Source organism: Ostrea edulis, chromosome 8 (genome assembly GCF_947568905.1).
Source record: "Ostrea edulis chromosome 8, xbOstEdul1.1, whole genome shotgun sequence".
NCBI lineage: Eukaryota > Metazoa > Mollusca > Bivalvia > Ostreida > Ostreidae > Ostrea > Ostrea edulis.
In genome coordinates, this window is record NC_079171.1 from 15027687 (window position 1) to 15051072 (window position 23386).

Below are 23386 nucleotides of genomic sequence, written 5' to 3' on the forward strand. Positions count from 1 at the left end.
GTGTTTACTTCTCCAACACACTTTATCCCAACTCTGAGGTTTCCAGGAGTCTGTTCTCGGTTTTGTATTCTTTGTCGGTTGTACGAGATTGATCACGTTTTGTGTATAAACGTGAGTTGGGATAAAGTGTGTAATCATTTATCCCCCCTTCTGAGGAAGGGAAGGTCGTCCCGAAAAAAATGTGTTGCTCATTCCTTTGTACTGTATAGTATTTTATGACCTAAAATGAATTTTTAAACTGCATTCAATCATCTGTGGCATTCGTAATTAGCATTCTACTTCTTTCTCACAGAAACATTTAGAAATAACACATACTAAAATTTCATCGTACATGCGATTTATTGATCTTCAGTAACTAACCCATTGGTTGAATGGACGTCCAAGATGCCATCTAACCAATCATCCAACCAGCAAAATAAGATCTACCTATATGATCACTTATAATGTCCCCAAGATTGTTGAAACTGGTCGTTCGAACAAATACATCATCACCTTGGTCAACATGGACAACCACCGTTCCGGCCTTGTTTCCACCAACACCACCTGCCGCGTCGAAATAAATGGCACCTACAGCTAAATCGTTGACAATAAGCTCAGTGGACATATGCGCATCGTTTTGAATCCTAAAGGACCAAGTGAATGCATAAGTTCCAGTACGAGGAGCGATGAAAATTCCGGAATGATGATGGAAACCGTTTCCAACATTTGTAATCACGGTGTCAAAGGTCAAAACAAAGTGTGCACTTGGACTAGGAATTTTTTGAGTTAGGTAAGCGTAGAAAGCTACCGTGGTCTCTGACGACTGTGACGATGGTCCCTGTGATACCAGCAGTCTTTCTGTAACGATATCAATAGTTCATTAAAACAGTTTCACACAGAACAGACCGCGAAAGACAGTTGAACAATAACACAGTATTATTTCCACTTGCAACAATACATTAGTTTTAACACGCTGTGGTTGTTGAAAGAGATCCCGAGTTAGATTTCCGGTCCACGCATGATTGTGCCTGTGCTAAAAACCTGGGCCCGGTTTTTCGAAAACTAGTTAACTTTAACACAGTGGTTAAGTTTAACGGAGTGTTAACTCCTTACCAAGTGATCAGCTAACACGATGGTTAAATTCTGTTTTTAAAAAGCAGTTTAGCACAGTGGTTAGTTAACACTGTGTTAACAGAATTAACCACTTGCTAATCATTTGATTACCCATAATGCACATGTACTTCCTATGTAAACAATACGAATTCAAGGGTAAATGAAAGTCTTGTTTGTGGGAGATAGTTGTTGAACTGTGCGTGTATTGGTTAGTTTCCAAATACATGACAGTGACTGTGGGCCATGCACTTATACTCGTACAAATGCATTCATTAGTCTAGTCAATTTGAATAATCATGGAGGTATTAGCTAGAGCATTATTTAATGATATATACTAGGCATAAGCTTAGTTGAGAAAAACGGTGCTTGTGTGGTAGAAAGCAGACTCATTGCATATTTTATCAAAGTGGGGGTTTATAGGGAGTCAGACAACAAGTTAACTTCACAATTGTTTGAAAATACTTGACAAGCCAAAAAAAAAACCACCCCACCCCTAAAATGAGTTGTTTTTCTCTCCGGACCGAACCTCAAATCCTAAATTGCGTGAGGGGGATTCTTTATCAGTACAATATACGGGTTCAGTTCAAGCTTACATTTCAACTACCAATCACTGGTGCTATAATATGAAAAATCGGGGAAGGGGGTGTCAGACTTTGCATGTAAAAATAATAATAAACGTATGTTGTCAGAAAAAAAGGGGTTGGGGTGGGGTGGGTGCTACACGTCTTGAAAATTAATATAGGAAATAAAACATATGGTTTTATATATTGTTTAATTGATAATCGGACAAAATTCATGGGAGGGGTTTAACGACGATGCTAGCCTATAAAGATATCTAAATTTCTAAAAATTTCTAAATTTCTTTTCTTTTCTTTTTTATTTTCTTAGCCCCCCCCCAAAAAAAACAGTTAAACATATTCATGAAGAAAATGATCAATTAATTCCCCTTATGATAGTCTGTTGGCATACATTTCTATAACGTTTTAATGCATTTGTTTATTTTATTATTCTTTTTGTTTAAACATAATACTTGATCTACCACTCCATTTCTACTGAGGGAGATTAATCTAAATTATCAACAATGAAAAACACTTCTTCATAAATTTGTGTTAACAACTATTCTGTATTAGTCTAAATTGAATACTGTTCATATTAGATAACCTTCAAAAAAGAAAATATGTAAGTTTCATGCATGCAAATCTTCATTTGAATCAGTTTTAAATGATACAAGGAATTTTCAAAAGGTCAAGGCCAGTGCAGACGATAATATTTTTTAAGTTGGTGTTTCAATGGAGATTATCGTAACCTAAAGGCCTGCATGCACTTTGGCATTTGAAAGCCCAAAAATAGGTAAAATTACATCTTAAGCATGGGTCTTGTTGCAGGATTACATATTTGTCATTAGTGAATATATTCCGAGTTTTATTGACACCCCCACCCCACCCCCGACTGAAAGTTGATGCCGAAAGTATCTATAGATACGTGCAATATATTGCCACTGACAGAAAAGTGTAGCACCATCATCCAACTGTTCTAGTTTTTCCATTAGCTATTCCCCTTACGTTTTTATGAGATTTGACGAATATATCAATTTATGACAAAATCAACAACAAACTGTCATAGTTCAGCATCAGTACACACCTCAAATGTCGGAGTCTTTAAAATTTTCATGATTTTTGGTCTGAGGCGGACAGAAAATGAAGTCGGCGGCCATTTTTAACCACTGTGTTAAGACTTAACACAGGTACTGGAGGTGGATTGAAGTTAACACAACGTTAACACAGTGTTAACGCAAACTTGCATTTTGAAAAACATTTAATCACAGAAGTTAAACGACACATCACATGTTTTTAAACTTTTTTGTTTTTTCAGCAAAATTAATTGATTTCATGCCTAAAACTACTTTACATATGTTTTAAATGAAATGCGTAGTTTTTGAGTTTGAAAGCGATGAAGTTCAAATCTTGCGATATGCATATTTTCTTCGATATTTACGCGCCGTTATCTGTGACGTCATATGCGACCTCGAGCGAGAAGATTTGAAAATAGTGCTATGGTCGTTTCGCAAAAGAGGCTTAAAAACGGAAGTAACCCCAACCTAGGGTAGAACAAAATACAACCTATATGATTTGATGCAGAATTTTGTCTAGATTATGGAAATGATGATTGTAGTCTGATAAAATGTGTTTGACTTAGCTTAAATTTAGATTTTCTGTCACAAAGTCAAATTTCTTGGGGGGGGGGAATGGAAAGTACATTTTGTACATTTATGGCCAACTTTATGCAGGGAATCAAACAAGGTTGAATCTAAGCTATGCAACCCGATCCGGTAGAGTGTACCATGCCTTTTATATGCCACTACTGTGCAAAAATAAATTTAATAATAATTACACTGTTTATTTTTAGAAAAGTAACAACGCTAATTACAGTTGTTTAAAGAAATGTCATTATCAAATACTGTTTAGACAGCGATCCCATGTAAACATTATTTACTGTCAAGTGCAGATTTCATATTCGCTTTCCTCGCTACATTTGGGTCGCTATTTGTATGCACTGGTGGCTAAAAGATATAAGACTCGGGGAATTCTTCAACATCGAAATAAATGTTATCCATGGTAATAAATTAGACGCCTAAAACCCGAGTTTTACAAATATCTCACACTACTTTTACAACAAGTTGATTGACGAAGATCGCATATGACATCACTGTACCACGTGACTACATGTACCTATCTAATTAACTAGGATTTGTGAAATCGGGGCTTAGATTTAAGTCCGTATTGTGGCTAATTATCGCAATACTTCAGCGAACGAACTATTACAATTAATTTCTATAAGCATAAGGAAGACAAAATGCATATAATTCTGTATACTTTGAAAACATGAGATGTGTCCTTTAACACTGTGTTAAAGTTAGCCACCTTTCGAAAAATCGGGCCCTGGTATTAGAAGTGAAAATCATTGGTTTTTCACATGAGACCTTAAAAACCAAGGGGTACATGCCACGATAAAAACAATACACAGCTATGTTATTGAACACCATACATGGATTGATATTTATGACACTTCACTGACATGGAAATGGTGGCGTGTCATGTTTGGGTAACACAAATCAAACGCAATGACGATTTGGAATGTACATTAGGACAATTCACGAATCCCGCTCGCGCCGGTAAGTGAGAAAGTTTCCCAGTTTACTTTCGGAAGGTCGGTGGTCTCTTCCCAGGTACATTGTATCTGGGTTCTCTCTTCCACCAGTAAAAACTGGGCGCCACAAGATAACTGAAAAATTGTTCAGTGTGGCGGAAAACATCAATCAATCAATCAATCCTTAGGACAATTTAAAGAAATGTATCGATATATAATGGTTTATAGTCCAATATACAAAATAGAACTTGAATATGAAATCCAGTCAGTAATTTCATATATGCACTCTTTGAGCATCATTTTTTTTAATTCATGAAATACCTTTTCTAAACAATGATGAGTAATCGGGTGTGTGAGTCACGGTCGGGAGGATGGAAGAAGTATACAGCTCCGAGGCCTGTCCTCCTACCAACGTTTTAGAGAAACCGAAGAGATTTTCGAATTTCCTCGCGTTTTCTTCACATACGCTTTTCATCTTAATCAAATTCAAATTCTTCTCCTCTTGTTCCTTCATCTTCTGTGTAAGTACTGCGATATCTTTTGACTGATTTCCGTTCACGTTTTCTAATGCTCGTGCTCTGTCCTCAAGTATTGTAATTCTCCTGTTCTGGTATGATATGGTGTTCTTCAGTTCCAGTACTAATTCTCGCAATGACAAGTCTTCATTTTCGGTTTGTAGATCCTTAAGACCGGCACAAGTACCAGACAAATAGCCCAGTAAAACCACGGACAGAATCAGAACCATCTTAGTCAATGACCGGACAATGCTTCTTATCAGTAAATACTTACACAGGTAAATAGGACAAAGTGGTTTATATTTTTGTCATCAAATATTAATGAGGAACCTCACCTAAGATTTACTTCCCAGAAGAAGTATATTTTGGCACTAGTCCCCAAATGAAACTACACACAGAAGCCTTTATTCTCGATATTCCATTGACAGTTACAATAAGTGGAACACTATGCCTTATCTGTGTTTAGATTAACAGGACGGGGTCAGTTTCACGACTACAATTTCAATTAATATAGCGGTCATTTCTTATGAGATATCCCATTGCAGTGTCTAGACATGACAAAAAGGTCCTCATTAATCGAAAGATATTGTATTGAAAGAAAATCTTTATAGAAACGACAAATTACCAGTTTAAGGATATAGTCCAAAAACCATTATCAATAAAGTTTTAAAATATTTTAATATTGCTAAACAACCCAAGTTTACCACAAAACTCCCCATGAAACCACCTTTATTTTTGCATCATTGACAAATCTTTACTTCAAAATTCAATGGAAAACATTACCTAAAAGTTGAAATCCTTCAAAAATGTCTTTTGGTACACTTTCATGTGTTTATGACCAATTTGCATTCTTGTTTGAACAAATAATGGAAAATTCCATGTACACACCATTTTCAAAAGTTTGTTTTAAGGTCATAAGATACCCAAGATTTTGGAGGAATCTATTGAAGTATGATTTCTAAAATGACAACACAACCTAGTGTAACCCAAAGGAAGCTACACAGCAAGTTGCAGCTTGATATATGTGACAGACAAATGAAAATAGAAAGAGAAAACCCCGAACGAAGGAGAGAACGAACGGACATACAGACATCGCCATTCCTTAAAACTTTCCGTCTCAAACACTTGTATCAAAGTATAGGTCAACCATCCTTTTACTAGGAAAAAAAACCGGTAACGTGTCAATCACAATCTGTGCAGTCACGGCTAACTTTTTACATCTGTTATTTCATTATCATACTAAATAGATCATCAGGAGTTGGTTCATAGGGGGACAGCACCTGTGTGTTTTATAGATCTTTTACTAAGAAATGACATAGTGTCACAATGTGTGTATATCAGATCACAAGTCATATCTGTTATTTCATTATCACATTACACAGATAAACAGGAGTTAATTTAGTGGTGGGAGCAGCTGTGCCAGTGTGTGAATATACGACACATCTACTGCATTTCGTATTCCATGCAAATGATTTTTATTTGTACTTCCAACTAATCAACATGCTGAAAACAACCTGTGGTTCGATGTCCTAATCTTCTTTATAAATGTTCAAATTTTAGAATGTTGCTCTATTTTAGGGCTTCTGTTTGTTTCAGCGAGAATCTTATCATTCTTAGTTACAGTATGTGTGATACTCAATATAGAATACGAACCGAAACCGGTCCGCATTCCACTTCTAATCAAACAAAGTACACCTATACTTTAATGGGACTGGTTTACATTTTTTTAACAAAAGAATATTTTACACTTTTTTATGTTAAGCTTTACATTTAAAGTTGACAACCAAAATCTGCACCATTTAATGCAAGGATAAGAGCAATATTGTAGGCTTGATTCTAGACTAGAGCCTTTTCATGTTTACAAACAATGTTAATTTAGATTTTGTAAACATTCTGATTTTGCAGAAACAAATTTAACTTTTCATTGACACATTGTACCTAAAGAATACTTGAAATGTTATACATATCGTAAACATTGATCATTAAGAATATTCAAACCTTTGTAAATAATAAAATTCCTCAATCTTTGTTTATACAACAAATAATTACAACAACTCTACAATACACCTCTATCATAATGTATAACCTTATTTTTGTGAAACCTTTGAAACACATTAAACAGTACATTTTGATCATTAAAAACGTGAAGCAAAATTTTTGGGGAAATCATGAATTAATGTCGCCACATATCTTAACACAATGGCTGTGTTTATTCGTGTGCGACTAACGTGTACTACATGTAGGAATTGTTCTAATTTAGAACTGTATTGAACGTGGCTTCAATTTTGAATTTGGCCATCTAACTTATCCATGTTCCCATTCTACAGGGAAAAAAATCTTCAAAATCATGTATGAATATAACTTACTGTACATCTACTGGACTCCAAAACCCATACATAGTTACTGTATTAGATAAGGTTATATGGAGCGTGGATATCGACCTGGATAACTCAGTGGTTAAAGCACCTGACTAATAATGCAGGGGTTCCTGGTTCGAGTCCCGGTCCAACCCAAACATGTTTTCCTTTCCTATATGACACAATGCATTGCAGGATCGTTCTACATATACCAAGTCCTGCATCAAATCATACCAACAACATATAAAAGTAACAGCATTTCAACATTTGACATGATCGTTCTTCACGAAACTGCATAGACAGCTGTTGTTCCTTCAATAAAAATGGAACATGGAAATATTCATATATTGTACTCAGCCATCGAAACATTGCTTTGTTAAACATCCTTCCGATTTTACGCTCAAATACTCTGAAGTTGATTTTAAAAATATGCTGGAGATCCTCATTGAGATTGTGTACGTAGTGTAACGGTTCAGAATAAACCCAGATCAGCAGAAATCAATCACAAGGAATTCAGATATTTAAGAATCTATTTATAATTATTTACAGATTATATGTAATATATCGATAAATATTAATAACTAACAGTTCACAAAAAATACTGCCGAGCTGAATTCACACACGAGAATAAGTCCTGACAAATCGGCTATTAATTCCAAATCAAATTTCCAGGAGAGTGGTCCTTCCCACAAAATTTTCAATTTAATTTATTAAAACAAACTTTCAGACAATTCCTTTCCTAGAAAGTGTATGAGGAAGATGAGCTTGAATTACATATTCTTTTTGGATCTACTAAACTTTGACAAACATAGTTCTATGAATAGAACATCTTCAATATTGCGTAGGTACAGGTGTCAATCACGTACAATGCATAACACAACAGCAGTCTTTGGTGATCAGGTCATTTAACAGTTTGTTGGAATTCCAATGGCACAAATTGTGCTCCATTATTAGCTGACCCGTTTTTGTATTCGTGTGAGGCAGAATTTATTCAAAAACGTCTACATGATCTTGCTATGGCCTTCAACTCTACAATGGGCTATCTCGACGATATTTTATCTATCAACAATGCTCATTTTCATTCATCTCGATTCAACATATCCCAGTAAACTTGAAATAAAGGACACCACAGTCTTTCAAATATGCCTCTGACCGGTCGCAGTAGCTCGGTGGTAGAGTATTCGTTTTGAAACTGGAAGGTCATGAATTTGAGCCTCACTCGTACATGTACCATGGCTGCGTCAAAACTAAGACATAAACCTGGGTAGTGATTGCTTCTTCGCCAAACACTCGACATTTATTAAAAGTGAGATTCGCGGCTCTTTCGGATATTACCTTAAATGGAGTTCACAGCAGGCGTTGACACGTTAAAGAACCCTCACTCTTACAAGTATAAGCCCTAAGCATAGATCTAAACTGGTGGTACTTCACCTACAAATGGTGATGTCTGGTGAAAAATTGTCGCCTGGACGTGAAACAAACAGCTAACCATATCTGCTTCATATTTGGATATTTTATTGAACAAAGGTGTCAACGGCAAACTAACAACTTGCATTATTCCATCATCGCCAGCATTTGGTGTTCATGCCTCACAACTGATTCGATACATGATAGCATGTCATACGTATGATAGGTTTCATATCGAGGATGGCTACTAAGAAATAAGTTGATGTTACAAGGGTTTAAACAGTCTCGTTTACAGTGAGTATTTCGCAATTTGTTAGTCGTTATCGTGATATAATTTGCAAATATAACCTGCTACAGGGTCGAATATTGTCTGGCGTGCTTTATAACAATTTTTAGGCCATTCTTTGCATACTGATGTTGACTGCAAATTATTCCGCTTAGGTGATCCAAGGCACGATAAAGATCCCTCCCTTCTAAAAGACCATAAGCACCGATCATAGACCTACCTTTTACAGCCCTTCATCGGCAATGGTGACGTCTCCATGATAATGGGAAAAAAATCTATTCGGATTTTAAACAATAGATGATCAATCAATCAAGATATAGGGGTAATGCCGGGTGTTACCGGTCAACAAGGGATGTTTAATCCTCCTAAGCACATGATCCCACCTATGGTATGTTCAGTGGTCTCTGTTTTACTTTCTCTTAATTTTGTGTTCGTAATTGCATTTATGAGATTGACTATTGTTCGTTGTCTTCACTTGTTCATTCATTATTGTGGGTAAAATGTAAATAATAAAAACACATCCCTTTGTATTTCAAAACCACTGGACCGTTCCCTTTATATGACACCGTGAAATCAACAAAGGCGGAAGTAAATACAAACGGGAAAATGTCTACGCCACACGAAGGTCTGTAAATTTGATGTCTCATTTTTTATTATGATTTTCAATAATTGTGTTAAAGACCCATCTCATGACCGTACGGTCAGTGAAAATGTAGGCGGAGCCTAATCTAAACAGATGTTATTTACCTGGAGTGGCCAGGGTCTACCAAGGTGTTAATTGCTATATCCCATGGCACTCAAAGAAATACACAGAGGCAGAACATGGTAGAAATCTACCTGTCCATGCTTTTTTTAAATATATATATAGTTTTGATATACACAGGACCTGTCTCAGGGACCTCTGCAGAGTTTCTGTGGTCATAGTGTTTGAATAATGGTTGTATTCCTAAGGGTAGCGGACACACATTCTACACCCACCCCTCTTTCTCTCTGTCATTGACTCAATGAATAATTTCTGTTATGAATATAGAGGTATCATAAATTGATGACATAAATTATTTCAATAGGTTACAAGTTTTAGAAATAATTGTGCAAATTATTGTTTGATTTCTGATTGTGTAATTTATAATACATGTACAGGTATATAGAGGGGAAAATTACAATTATATTGAAATTGCATTGTTCAGGGGCCTTTTTAAAAACAATTGAATTACAAGAAAATAGCAGTTGTGGACAGGTCATTGCTATCAAAACTCAGGTAGACTGGGCTTCCTCAAGATCTAAAGAGTGCCTGTAGATACTGGCTGTTATTGTTATCAAAACACCTCTCTGGGGTAGCCCCAGACCACAGTGTTTGCAGATGTCACTCCACCTGAGATCTATTGTTAAATGTTTGATTGGCAGGCAGCTTACAATTTGGGGGTGTCAACTTAAAATTGGGTCTTTAAGAATTTTCATTTGTTTTTGAAAATAGATAAAAATTAGCTAAACTAGATTGATTCAGTTGTTTATCTTCAAACTTATGTTCTGACTTCTGTGAACACTTGGTATATAAATGTGGTACAGTTCAACTGTTTAGTCAAAATTAAAATATTTCTGATCAAAGGACGAGTTTTAGGTATGTATCATGTCCTTAAAATGGAATGACGTTAATTTTCTGTAAGAATACTGATGATAATATTTCTTTTGCAGAGATGTCGCTGATATTTCCAGTTGTTTTTGAAATTTCATGGATAGCTTTGTAGTTTTTGATAGTTTATACAGATTCTGTGAAGAATTCATAGTGGATTCGTTGGTATTTTGTAGACATTTGATTGAAAAAGTTCTTGCAGGTTTTGTATATAGTTCTCAATGAATATGTTAAAGAGTTTACAGAGGGTATTCTATCAAATCTTTTTCTACATAGCTTTATTCACTGAATTATTTCAAAAATCGACTTTCGCATTGTTCAAGTCATTTAAAGTATCCAATGTTGAAAAATTTAACTGACATGAAGGACACAATTTACGTCGCGATAGTCTGTGTGACAGTTTTCTTCGTTTGACTTGACAACAAGTCTTTTAAATCAATTAATTAAATCAATCGATTAACATACCAAAGTAAGACCCAAAGGGAGTGGGAAGAACTTTATTCAGAATATGGATTTGTAATTATCGAATCATATTATTCATATAATCTAAACTGTTAGACATGAAATCAAATGATATATTCTCGATCGTACACGTGTGTGATACCAGTATTCACCTCTGTTTATTTTATCATACGATACATTTGTATCATCTTCTGAATTACGCGATGATGAGGTTATATTACATACATGTAGAATATGTTTGTTAGTAAATAAATTGAATGAACGTTAACAGAAAACCATAATGCTTTCACGACATAAGACTCCTATCGCCTGAGTTTGTTTCCTTCTTATATAAGATACACCACACTTATGACATATCATCTAGAGGTGTATCGCATATCCAGGTGTACCCAACACAGATACAGGTAACAACATTAAATTTTGTGATAGATATGAATAAGCAAGAAACGAGGTCTGGAATTTCCCTGTTATAACCGTTAGCCATTCGAAACATGTATCAAAGCTGACATAAATTCTTAAATAGAGTAGAATTTTCGGGATACGAAATATTTCGCTGCTTATTCGACATATTAGATGAACGTGGTATTGCTATATGTATCAGGGTTTGCATGGTATATAAGGGGACGAGTTTTGCTATCGTGAGTAATATTTCTTTTTGCTATCGTGAGTAATATTTCTTTTGCAGACATTTTATTGATATTTTTGTATAACTTTTTAGAGTCGTTATGGATGTTTGTGTGATAGTTTATGAGGATTATGTGAAGACTTACTAGGGGGTTTGTCGGTATTTTGAAGAAATGTGATTAAAAAGGTTCTTGCATATTTTGTACATGTATATAGTTCTCAAGAAGTTTGGTAACGAGTTTAAAGAAGGTATTCTATCAAATCTTGTTGTAAACAGCTTTATTCACTGAATTATTTCAAACATCGAGTTTTTGCTTTTTTCAAGTCATTTAAAGTATCCAATGTTGTAAAATTAAACTGCTGGATCTCCTATAGACATGAGACACATTTTACGTTACAATACTCTGTGTGACAGTTTGCTCCGTTTAACTTGAAACTGAGCCTTTCAAACCCATTGATTAATCAAACGATTTAAATACCAAATCAAGGAGCCATGCTCAAACGCGGAACGGATAACGGAATGGAACGGAAAATGTTGTATGCAATAACGCTATGAGGATGTCAGCATTTCGTAAAATCAAACGGCTTATTCTGAACGAGGGAAGGAGAAATTATAGGGAGTACGGAAAGTCGTCCGCAGAATCCAACGTTTCATATGCTTCATACTAATATATGTGTGTTGTAAAACCATTATAACTGATTATGAGATATATTAAGCAAGCGCCTGTGGGTACCATTCCAATTCCTGAATTAGTCATTTTCTTCCCTTCCATTACATTCTTCCTCCGAATGCGAAAGTATGTTGTTTCACAGTTTAAAAAAAAAATAGATACATGTATACCGAAAAAAACTTTAATTTTAATTAATATTTTAATTTTAATAACATACTGATATACTCTCAGTCATACACATGTATGGTACCATTCTTCTGTCATGTTTATTTTATCATGCGGTACATGTGTATCGTCTTCTGAATTACACGATGATGAGTTTTAATTACATAGGAAAAAAACTTGTGTAGTAAATAAATTAAATAAACTTTAACAGAATAACATAATTGCTTTCATGACACAAGACTCTTATCTCCTGAGTTTGTTTCCTTCTTATACACCACTGTAGAATTTTAACAAATAATCGAGACGTGTATCGCATATCCAGGTTTACCCAATACAAGGTACAGGAAACAACAACATTAAATCTGATGATAGGTATGAATAAAGCAAATAAGCAAGAAACGAGGTCTGGAAATTTCTGTACGGAATTTCTCTATATCCATTTGCCATTTGAACATGTATTAAGACAGTCCTGATGAAATGTATTAAACCATTCTATGTCGCATTGCTTTCATTGTTTGCGGTGAACACGTAGAGAGGAGTCTTACGTATACTATCCCGATGAACCCGCGTTCCTAAATCGCTCACCTGAATTCAATTTGCATAACTATTGAGGCATTTCATCGTTCAGTAAAATCTTATTTTAAGATTGCGGCAGCATATTGACATTCCTGCGCAGTAGTTGAATCATGCAACCAAAACTGTTTTAATTATGGAAAATTGATCCGGGCAACTGCTCTATATAAAAGCCCTTCAATCTGTATAAGGCTTAAGATAGGCTATATACACATTTCAATGATGGACACATGTTTTGTTTTCTTTCAGAATATCAGCAGGATGAAGGGTACATCGAATGTTCGGCAGCAAATTCAAATACACAAGAGGTCAGTACTTGTAAATGACGTAGAACAATAGTGTACGTCACAATCAGACAGAGGGATATAGTCTACGTCATATTCAGTCAGAGGGCATGGTTTCGTATATGTTAGGTTAGAGATTTTGTTCCCCATTGTCAGAGAACTTCCTACTAATGGTTCCACATTTATATGATACTAGTTGTACTATATTTTCTTTCATTATTGACAAACAGCTCCGTACTCTGAGTGCACATTAATTTGTGTATATAAATGTAATTGTATTATGTATAATGTATAAATATAATAAAACAAAACTTTTTTTTGTTTGGAACATACTGATCAGAAATATTTCTATTAAACAATATTTTTACCAATTATATACATGTCCTTGTATTGTTGTGTATATTTAGGAAATAAATTTCATTTTTAAACTACATTAAATTTATTTTTCATAGGTATATTCTACTTTCATTTCTGTCGAAATTCCCAGCCCTTAAAATAGACATACTGTACTAACGCGATTCATAAGAATACTGTTCATAATTGTTTCACATTCATGAAAAAATCACCATCATTACAATAGGTAAAACATTGGTAATGAAAATTTTTCCCATGAAAGCAAGGACCTTTCAACATATAAAATCAATACATTATTAATACGTAGGAAGAAATTTGAAAATATACACACAAAAAATAACTACTTTGATTGTTTGAATGGGGATAGTATATTACATGTATTAAGAGATAGTATATTACATGTATTATGAGATAGTATATTACATGTGTTATGGGATAGTAAATTACATGTATTATGGGGATAGTATATTACATGTATTATGAGATAGTATATTACATGTGTTATGGGAGAGTAAATTACATGCATTATGGGGATAGTATATTACATGTATTATGGGGATAGTAAATTACATGCATTATGAGATAGTATATTACATGTATTATGAGATAGTATATTACATGTATTATGAGATAGTATATTACATGTATAATGAGATAGTATATTACATGTGTTATGGGATAGTAAATTACATGTATTATGGGGATAGTATATTACATGTATTATGAGATAGTATATTACATGTGTTATGAGATAGTATATTACATGTATTACGAGAAAGTATGTTACATGTATTATGAGATAGTATATTACATGTATTATGGGATAGTATATTACATGTATTATGAGGTAGTATATTACATGTATTATGAGATAGTATATTACATGTGTTATGAGATAGTATATTACATGTTATATGGGATAGTATATTACATGTATTATGGGTATGGTATATTACATGTATTATGAGATAGTATATTACATATGTTATGAGATGGTATATTACATGTATTATGGGGATGGTATATTACATGTATTATGAGATAGTATATTACATGTGTTATGAGATAGTATATTACATGTATTATGAGATAGTATATTACATGTATTATGAGATAGTATATTACATGTGTTATGAGATAGTATATTACATGTATTATGAGATAGTATATTACATGTATTATGAGATAGTATATTACACGTGTTATGGAGATAGTATATTATATGTATTATGAGATAGTATATTACATGTATTATGAGATAGTCTATTACACGTATTATGAGATAGTATATTACATGTATTATGTGATATTATATTACATGTATTATGAGATAGTATATTACACGTATTATGAGATAGTATATTACATGTATTATGAGATAGTATATCACATGTATTATGAGACAGTATATTACATGTATTATGAGATAGTATATTACACGTGTTATGGAGATAGTATATTACATGTATTATGAGATAGTATATAACACGTATTATGGGGATAGTATATTACATGTATTATGAGATAGTATATTACATGTATTATAAGATAGTATATCACATGTATTATGAGATAGTATATTACATGTATTATGAGATAGTATATTACATGTATTATGAGATAGTATATTACATGTATTATGAGATAGTATATTACACGTATTATGGGGATAGTATATTACATGTATTATGAGATAGTATATTACATGTATTATAAGATAGTATATCACATGTATTATGAGATAGTATATTACATGTATTATGAGATAGTATATTACATGTATTATGAGATAGTATATTACATGTATTATGAGATAGTATATTACATGTGTTATGGGATTGTTTGAACGGGGATAGTATATTACATGTATTAAGAGATAGTATATTACATGTATTATGAGATAGTATATTACATGTGTTATGGGATAGTAAATTACATGTATTATGGGGATAGTATATTACATGTATTATGAGATAGTATATTACATGTGTTATGGGAGAGTAAATTACATGCATTATGGGGATAGTATATTACATGTATTATGGGGATAGTAAATTACATGCATTATGAGATAGTATATTACATGTATTATGAGATAGTATATTACATGTATTATGAGATAGTATATTACATGTATAATGAGATAGTATATTACATGTGTTATGGGATAGTAAATTACATGTATTATGGGGATAGTATATTACATGTATTATGAGATAGTATATTACATGTGTTATGAGATAGTATATTACATGTATTATGAGATAGTATATTACATGTATTATGAGATAGAATATTACATGTATTATGAGATAGTATATTACATGTATTATGAGATAGTATATTACATGTATTATGAGATAGTATATTACATGTGTTATGGGATAGTAAATTACATGTATTATGGGGATAGTATATTACATGTATTATGGGGATAGTATATTACATGCATTATGAGATAGTATATTACATGTATTATGAGATAGTATATTACATGTGTAATGAGATAGTATATTACATGTATTATGAGATAGTATATTACATGTATTATGAGATAGTATATTACATGTATTATGAGATAGTATATTACATGTATTATAGGATAGTATATTACATGTATTATGAGATAGTATATTACATGTATTATGGGGATAGTATATTACATGTATTATAGGACAGTATATCACATGTATTATGGGATAGAATATTACATGTATTATAGGAATAGTATATTACATGTATTATGGGGATAGTATATTACATGTATTATGAAGATAGTATATTACATGGATTATGGGATAGTATAATGCATGTATTGTGAGATAGTATATTACATGTATTATGAGATAGTTTATTACATGTATTATGGGGATAGTATATTACATGTATTATGAGATAGTATATTACATGTATAATGAGATAGTTTATTACATGTATTATGAGATAGTATATTACATGTATTATGAGATAGTATATTACATGTGTAATGAGATAGTATATTACATGTATTATGAGATAGTATATTACATGTATTATGAGATAGTATATTACATGTATTATAGGATAGTATATTACATGTATTATGAGATAGTATATTACATGTATTATGGGGATAGTATATTACATGTATTATAGGACAGTATATCACATGTATTATGGGATAGTATATTACATGTATTATAGGAATAGTATATTACATGTATTATGGGGATAGTATATTACATGTATTATGAAGATAGTATATTACATGGATTATGGGATAGTATAATACATGTATTGTGAGATAGTATATTACATGTATTATGAGATAGTTTATTACATGTATTATGGGGATAGTATATTACATGTATTATGAGATAGTATATTACATGTATTATGAGATAGTATATTACATGTATAATGAGATAGTATATTACATGTGTTATGGGATAGTAAATTACATGTATTATGGGGATAGTATATTACATGTATTATGAGATAGTATATTACATGTGTTATGAGATAGTATATTACATGTATTATGAGATAGTATATTACATGTATTATGAGATAGAATATTACATGTATTATGAGATAGTATATTACATGTATTATGAGATAGTATATTACATGTATTATGAGATAGTATATTACATGTATTATGGGGATAGTATATTACATGTATTATAGGATAGTATATTACATGTATTATAAGATAGTATATCACATGTATTATGAGATAGTATATTACATGTATTATGAGATAGTATATTACATGTATTATGAGATAGTATATTACATGTATTATGAGATAGTATATTACATGTGTTATGGGATAGTAAATTACATGTATTATGGGGATAGTATATTACATGTATTATGGGGATAGTATATTACATGCATTATGAGATAGTATATTACATGTATTATGAGATAGTATATTACATGTGTAATGAGATAGTATATTACATGTATTATGAGATAGTATATTACATGTATTATGAGATAGTATATTACATGTATTATGAGATAGTATATTACATGTATTATAGGATAGTATATTACATGTATTATGAGATAGTATATTACATGTATTATGGGGATAGTATATTACATGTATTATAGGACAGTATATCACATGTATTATGGGATAGTATATTACATGTATTATAGGAATAGTATATTACATGTATTATGGGGATAGTATATTACATGTATTATGTGGATACTATATTACATGTATTATGGGGATAGTATATTACATGTATTATGAAGATAGTATATTAAATGGATTATGGGATAGTATAATACATGTATTGTGAGATAGTATATTACATGTATTATGGGGATAGTATATTACATGTATTATGGAGATAGTATATTACATGTATTATGGAGATAGTATATTACATGTATTATGGAGATGGTATATTACATGTATTATGGGAATAGTATATTACATGTATTATGGGAATAGTATATTACATGTATTACGAGAAAGTATGTTACATGTATTATGAGATAGTATATTACATGTATTATGGGATAGTATATTACATGTATTATGAGGTAGTATATTACATGTATTATGAGATAGTATATTACATGTGTTATGAGATAGTATATTACATGTTATATGGGATAGTATATTACATGTATTATGGGTATGGTATATTACATGTATTATGAGATAGTATATTACATATGTTATGAGATGGTATATTACATGTATTATGGGGATGGTATATTACATGTATTATGAGATAGTATATTACATGTGTTATGAGATAGTATATTACATGTATTATGAGATAGTATATTACATGTATTATGAGATAGTATATTACATGTGTTATGAGATAGTATATTACATGTATTATGAGATAGTATATTACATGTATTATGAGATAGTATATTACATGTATTATGAGATAGTATATTACACGTGTTATGGAGATAGTATATTATATGTATTATGAGATAGTATATTACATGTATTATGAGATAGTCTATTACACGTATTATGAGATAGTATATTACATGTATTATGTGATATTATATTACATGTATTATGAGATAGTATATTACACGTATTATGAGATAGTATATTACATGTATTATGAGATAGTATATCACATGTATTATGTGATATTATATTACATGTATTATGAGATAGTATATTACACGTATTATGAGATAGTATATTACATGTATTATGAGATAGTATATCACATGTATTATGAGATAGTATATTACATGTATTATGAGATAGTATATTACACGTGTTATGGAGATAGTATATTACATGTATTATGAGATAGTATATAACAGGTATTATGGGGATAGTATATTACATGTATTATGAGATAGTATATTACATGTATTATAAGATAGTATATCACATGTATTATGAGATAGTATATTACATGTATTATGAGATAGTATATTACATGTATTATGAGATAGTATATTACATGTATTATGAGATAGTATATTACACGTATTATGGGGATAGTATATTACATGTATTATGAGATAGTATATTACATGTATTATGAGATAGTATATTACATGCGTTATGGGATAGTATATTACATGTATTATGAGATAGTATATCACATGTATTATGAGATAGTATATTACATGTATTATGAGATAGTATATTACATGTATAATGAGATAGTATATTACATGTGTTATGGGATAGTAAATTACATGTATTATGGGGATAGTATATTACATGTATTATGAGATAGTATATTACATGTGTTATGAGATAGTATATTACATGTATTATGAGATAGTATATTACATGTATTATGAGATAGAATTTTACATGTATTATGAGATAGTATATTACATGTATTATGAGATAGTATATTACATGTATTATGAGATAGTATATTACATGTGTTATGGGATAGTAAATTACATGTATTATGGGGATAGTATATTACATGTATTATGGGGATAGTATATTACATGCATTATGAGATAGTATATTACATGTATTATGAGATAGTATATTACATGTGTAATGAGATAGTATATTACATGTATTATGAGATAGTATATTACATTTATTATGAGATAGTATATTACATGTATTATGAGATAGTATATTACATGTGTTATGGGATAGTATATTACATGTATTATGAGATAGTATATCACATGTATTATGAGATAGTATATTACATGTATTATGAGATAGTATATTACACGTGTTATGGAGATAGTATATTACATGTATTATGAGATAGTATATAACACGTATTATGGGGATAGTATATTACATGTATTATGAGATAGTATATTACATGTATTATAAGATAGTATATCACATGTATTATGAGATAGTATATTACATGTATTATGAGATAGTATATTACATGTATTATGAGATAGTATATTACATGTATTATGAGATAGTATATTACATGTATTATGAGATAGTATATTACACGTATTATGGGGATAGTATATTACATGTATTATGAGATAGTATATTACATGTATTATAAGATAGTATATCATATGTATTATGAGATAGTATATTACATGTATTATGAGATAGTATATTACATGTATTATGGGGATAGTATATTACCTGTATTATGAGATAGTATATTACATGTATTATGAGATAGTATATTACATGTGTTATGGGATAGTAAATTACATGTATTATGGGGATAGTATATTACATGTATTATGGGGATAGTATATTACATGCATTATGAGATAGTATATTACATGTATTATGAGATAGTATATCACATGTGTAATGAGATAGTATGTTACATGTATTATGAGATAGTATATTACATGTATTATGAGATTGTATATTACATGTATTATGAGATAGTATATTACATGTATTATGAGATAGTATATTACATTTATTATGAGATAGTAGATTACATGTATTATGAGATAGTATATTACATGTATTATGAGATAGTATATTACATGTGTAATGAGATAGTATATTACATGTATTATGAGATAGTATATTACATGTATTATGGGATAGCATATTACATATATTATGGGGATGGTATATTACATGTATTATGAGATAGTATATTACATGTATTGTGAGATAGTATATTACATGTATTATGAGATAGTATATTACATTTATTATGAGATAGTATATTACATGTGTTATGGGATAGTAAATTACATGTATTATGAGATAGTATATTACATGTATTATGGGGATAGTATATTACATGTATTATGAGATAGAATATTACATGTATTATGAGATAGTATATTACATGTATTATGAGATAGTATATTACATGTATTATGAGATAGTATATTACATGTGTAATGAGATAGTATATTACATGTATTATGAGATAGTATATTACATGTATTATGAGATAGTATATTACATGTATTATGAGATAGTATATTACATGTATTATGAGATAGTAGATTACATGTGTTATGAGATAGTATATTACATGTATTATGAGATAGTATATTACATGTGTAATGAGATAGTATATTACATGTGTTATGGGATAGTAAATTACATGTATTATGGGGATAGTATATTACATGTATTATGAGATAGTATATTACATGTGTTATGGGAGAGTAAATTACATGCATTATGGGGATAGTATATTACATGTATTATGGGGATAGTAAATTACATGCATTATGAGATAGTATATTACATGTATTATGAGATAGTATATTACATGTATTATGAGATAGTATATTACATGTATAATGCGATAGTATATTACATGTGTTATGGGATAGTAAATTACATGTATTATGGGGATAGTATATTACATGTATTATGAGATAGTATATTACATGTGTTATGAGATAGTATATTACATGTATTATGAGATAGTATATTACATGTATTATGAGATAGAATATTACATGTATTATGAGATAGTATATTACATGTATTATGAGATAGTATATTACATGTATTATGAGATAGTATATTACATGTGTTATGGGATAGTAAATTACATGTATTATGGGGATAGTATATTACATGTATTATGGGGATAGTATATTACATGCATTATGAGATAGTATATTACATGTATTATGAGATAGTATATTACATGTGTAATGAGATAGTATATTACATGTATTATGAGATAGTATATTACATGTATTATGAGATAGTATATTACATGTATTATGAGATAGTATATTACATGTATTATAGGATAGTATATTACATGTATTATGAGATAGTATATTACATGTATTATGGGGATAGTATATTACATGTATTATAGGACAGTATATCACATGTTTTATGGGATAGTATATTACATGTATTATAGGAATAGTATATTACATGTATTATGGGGATAGTATATTACATGTATTATGAAGATAGTATATTACATGGATTATGGGATAGTATAATACATGTATTGTGAGATAGTATATTACATGTATTATGAGATAGTTTATTACATGTATTATGGGGATAGTATATTACATGTATTATGAGATAGTATATTACATGTATAATGAGATAGTATATTACATGTGTTATGGGATAGTAAATTACATGTATTATGGGGATAGTATATTACATGTATTATGAGATAGTATATTACATGTGTTATGAGATAGTATATTACATGTATTATGAGATAGTATATTACATGTATTATGAGATAGAATATTACATGTATTATGAGATAGTATATTACATGTATTATGAGATAGTATATTACATGTATTATGAGATAGTATATTACATGTGTTATGGGATAGTAAATTACATGTATTATGGGGATAGTATATTACATGTATTATGGGGATAGTATATTACATGCATTATGAGATAGTATATTACATGTATTATGAGATAGTATATTACATGTGTAATGAGATAGTATATTACATGTATTATGAGATAGTATATTACATGTATTATGAGATAGTATATTACATGTATTATGAGATAGTATATTACATGTATTATAGGATAGTATATTACATGTATTATGAGATAGTATATTACATGTATTATGGGGATAGTATATTACATGTATTATAGGACAGTATATCACATGTATTATGGGATAGTATATTACATGTATTATAGGAATAGTATATTACATGTATTATGGGGATAGTATATTACATGTATTATGTGGATACTATATTACATGTATTATGGGGATAGTGTATTACATGTATTATGAAGATAGTATATTACATGGATTATGGGATAGTATAATACATGTATTGTGAGATAGTATATTACATGTATTATGGGGATAGTATATTACATGTATTATGGAGATAGTATATTACATGTATTATGGAGATAGTATATTACATGTATTATGGAGATGGTATATTACATGTATTATGGGAATAGTATATTACATGTATTATGAGATAGTATATTACATGTATTACGAGATAGTATATTACATGTATTACGAGAAAGTATATTACATGTATTATGAGATAGTATATTACATGTATTATGGGATAGTATATTACATGTATTATGAGGTAGTATATTACATGTATTATGAGATAGTATATTACATGTGTTATGAGATAGTATATTACATGTTATATGGGATAGTATATTACATGTATTATGGGTATGGTATATTACATGTATTATGAGATAGTATATTACATATGTTATGAGATGGTATATTACATGTATTATGGGGATGGTATATTACATGTATTATGAGATAGTATATTACATGTGTTATGAGATAGTATATTACATGTATTATGAGATAGTATATTACATGTATTATGAGATAGTATATTACATGTGTTATGAGATAGTATATTACATGTATT

The 23386-nt window shown here is 30.4% G+C and overlaps 2 protein-coding genes across 7 annotated transcripts in view; one reads left to right on the top strand and one right to left on the bottom strand.

Annotated features, from left to right (window-relative positions):
- Positions 1-320: 320 nt before the first annotated feature.
- Positions 321-5198, bottom strand: LOC125661606 (uncharacterized). Its single transcript, XM_048893676.2, has 2 exons — positions 4561-5198; positions 321-837 (listed from the first exon to the last, which is right to left on the bottom strand). The coding sequence occupies exons 1-2, from the start codon at positions 4982-4984 to the stop codon at positions 392-394; spliced, it is 870 nt and encodes a 289-aa protein (XP_048749633.2). The 5' UTR covers positions 4985-5198; the 3' UTR covers positions 321-391.
- Positions 5199-9351: 4153 nt separating this feature from the next.
- Positions 9352-23386, top strand: part of LOC125661605 (angiopoietin-related protein 7-like) — a 51125-nt gene continuing 37090 nt past the window's right edge. For all 6 annotated transcript variants that reach the window (XR_008797933.1, XM_048893671.2, XM_048893673.2 and 3 more), the window contains exons 1-2: positions 9352-9429; positions 13179-13237. Coding sequence is in view for 5 of the 6 variants with exons in the window: in XM_048893671.2 (XP_048749628.2) it covers positions 9411-9429; positions 13179-13237 (78 nt within the window). In the remaining variant the exon portion in view is untranslated. The remainder of the gene's footprint in view (positions 9430-13178; positions 13238-23386) is intronic.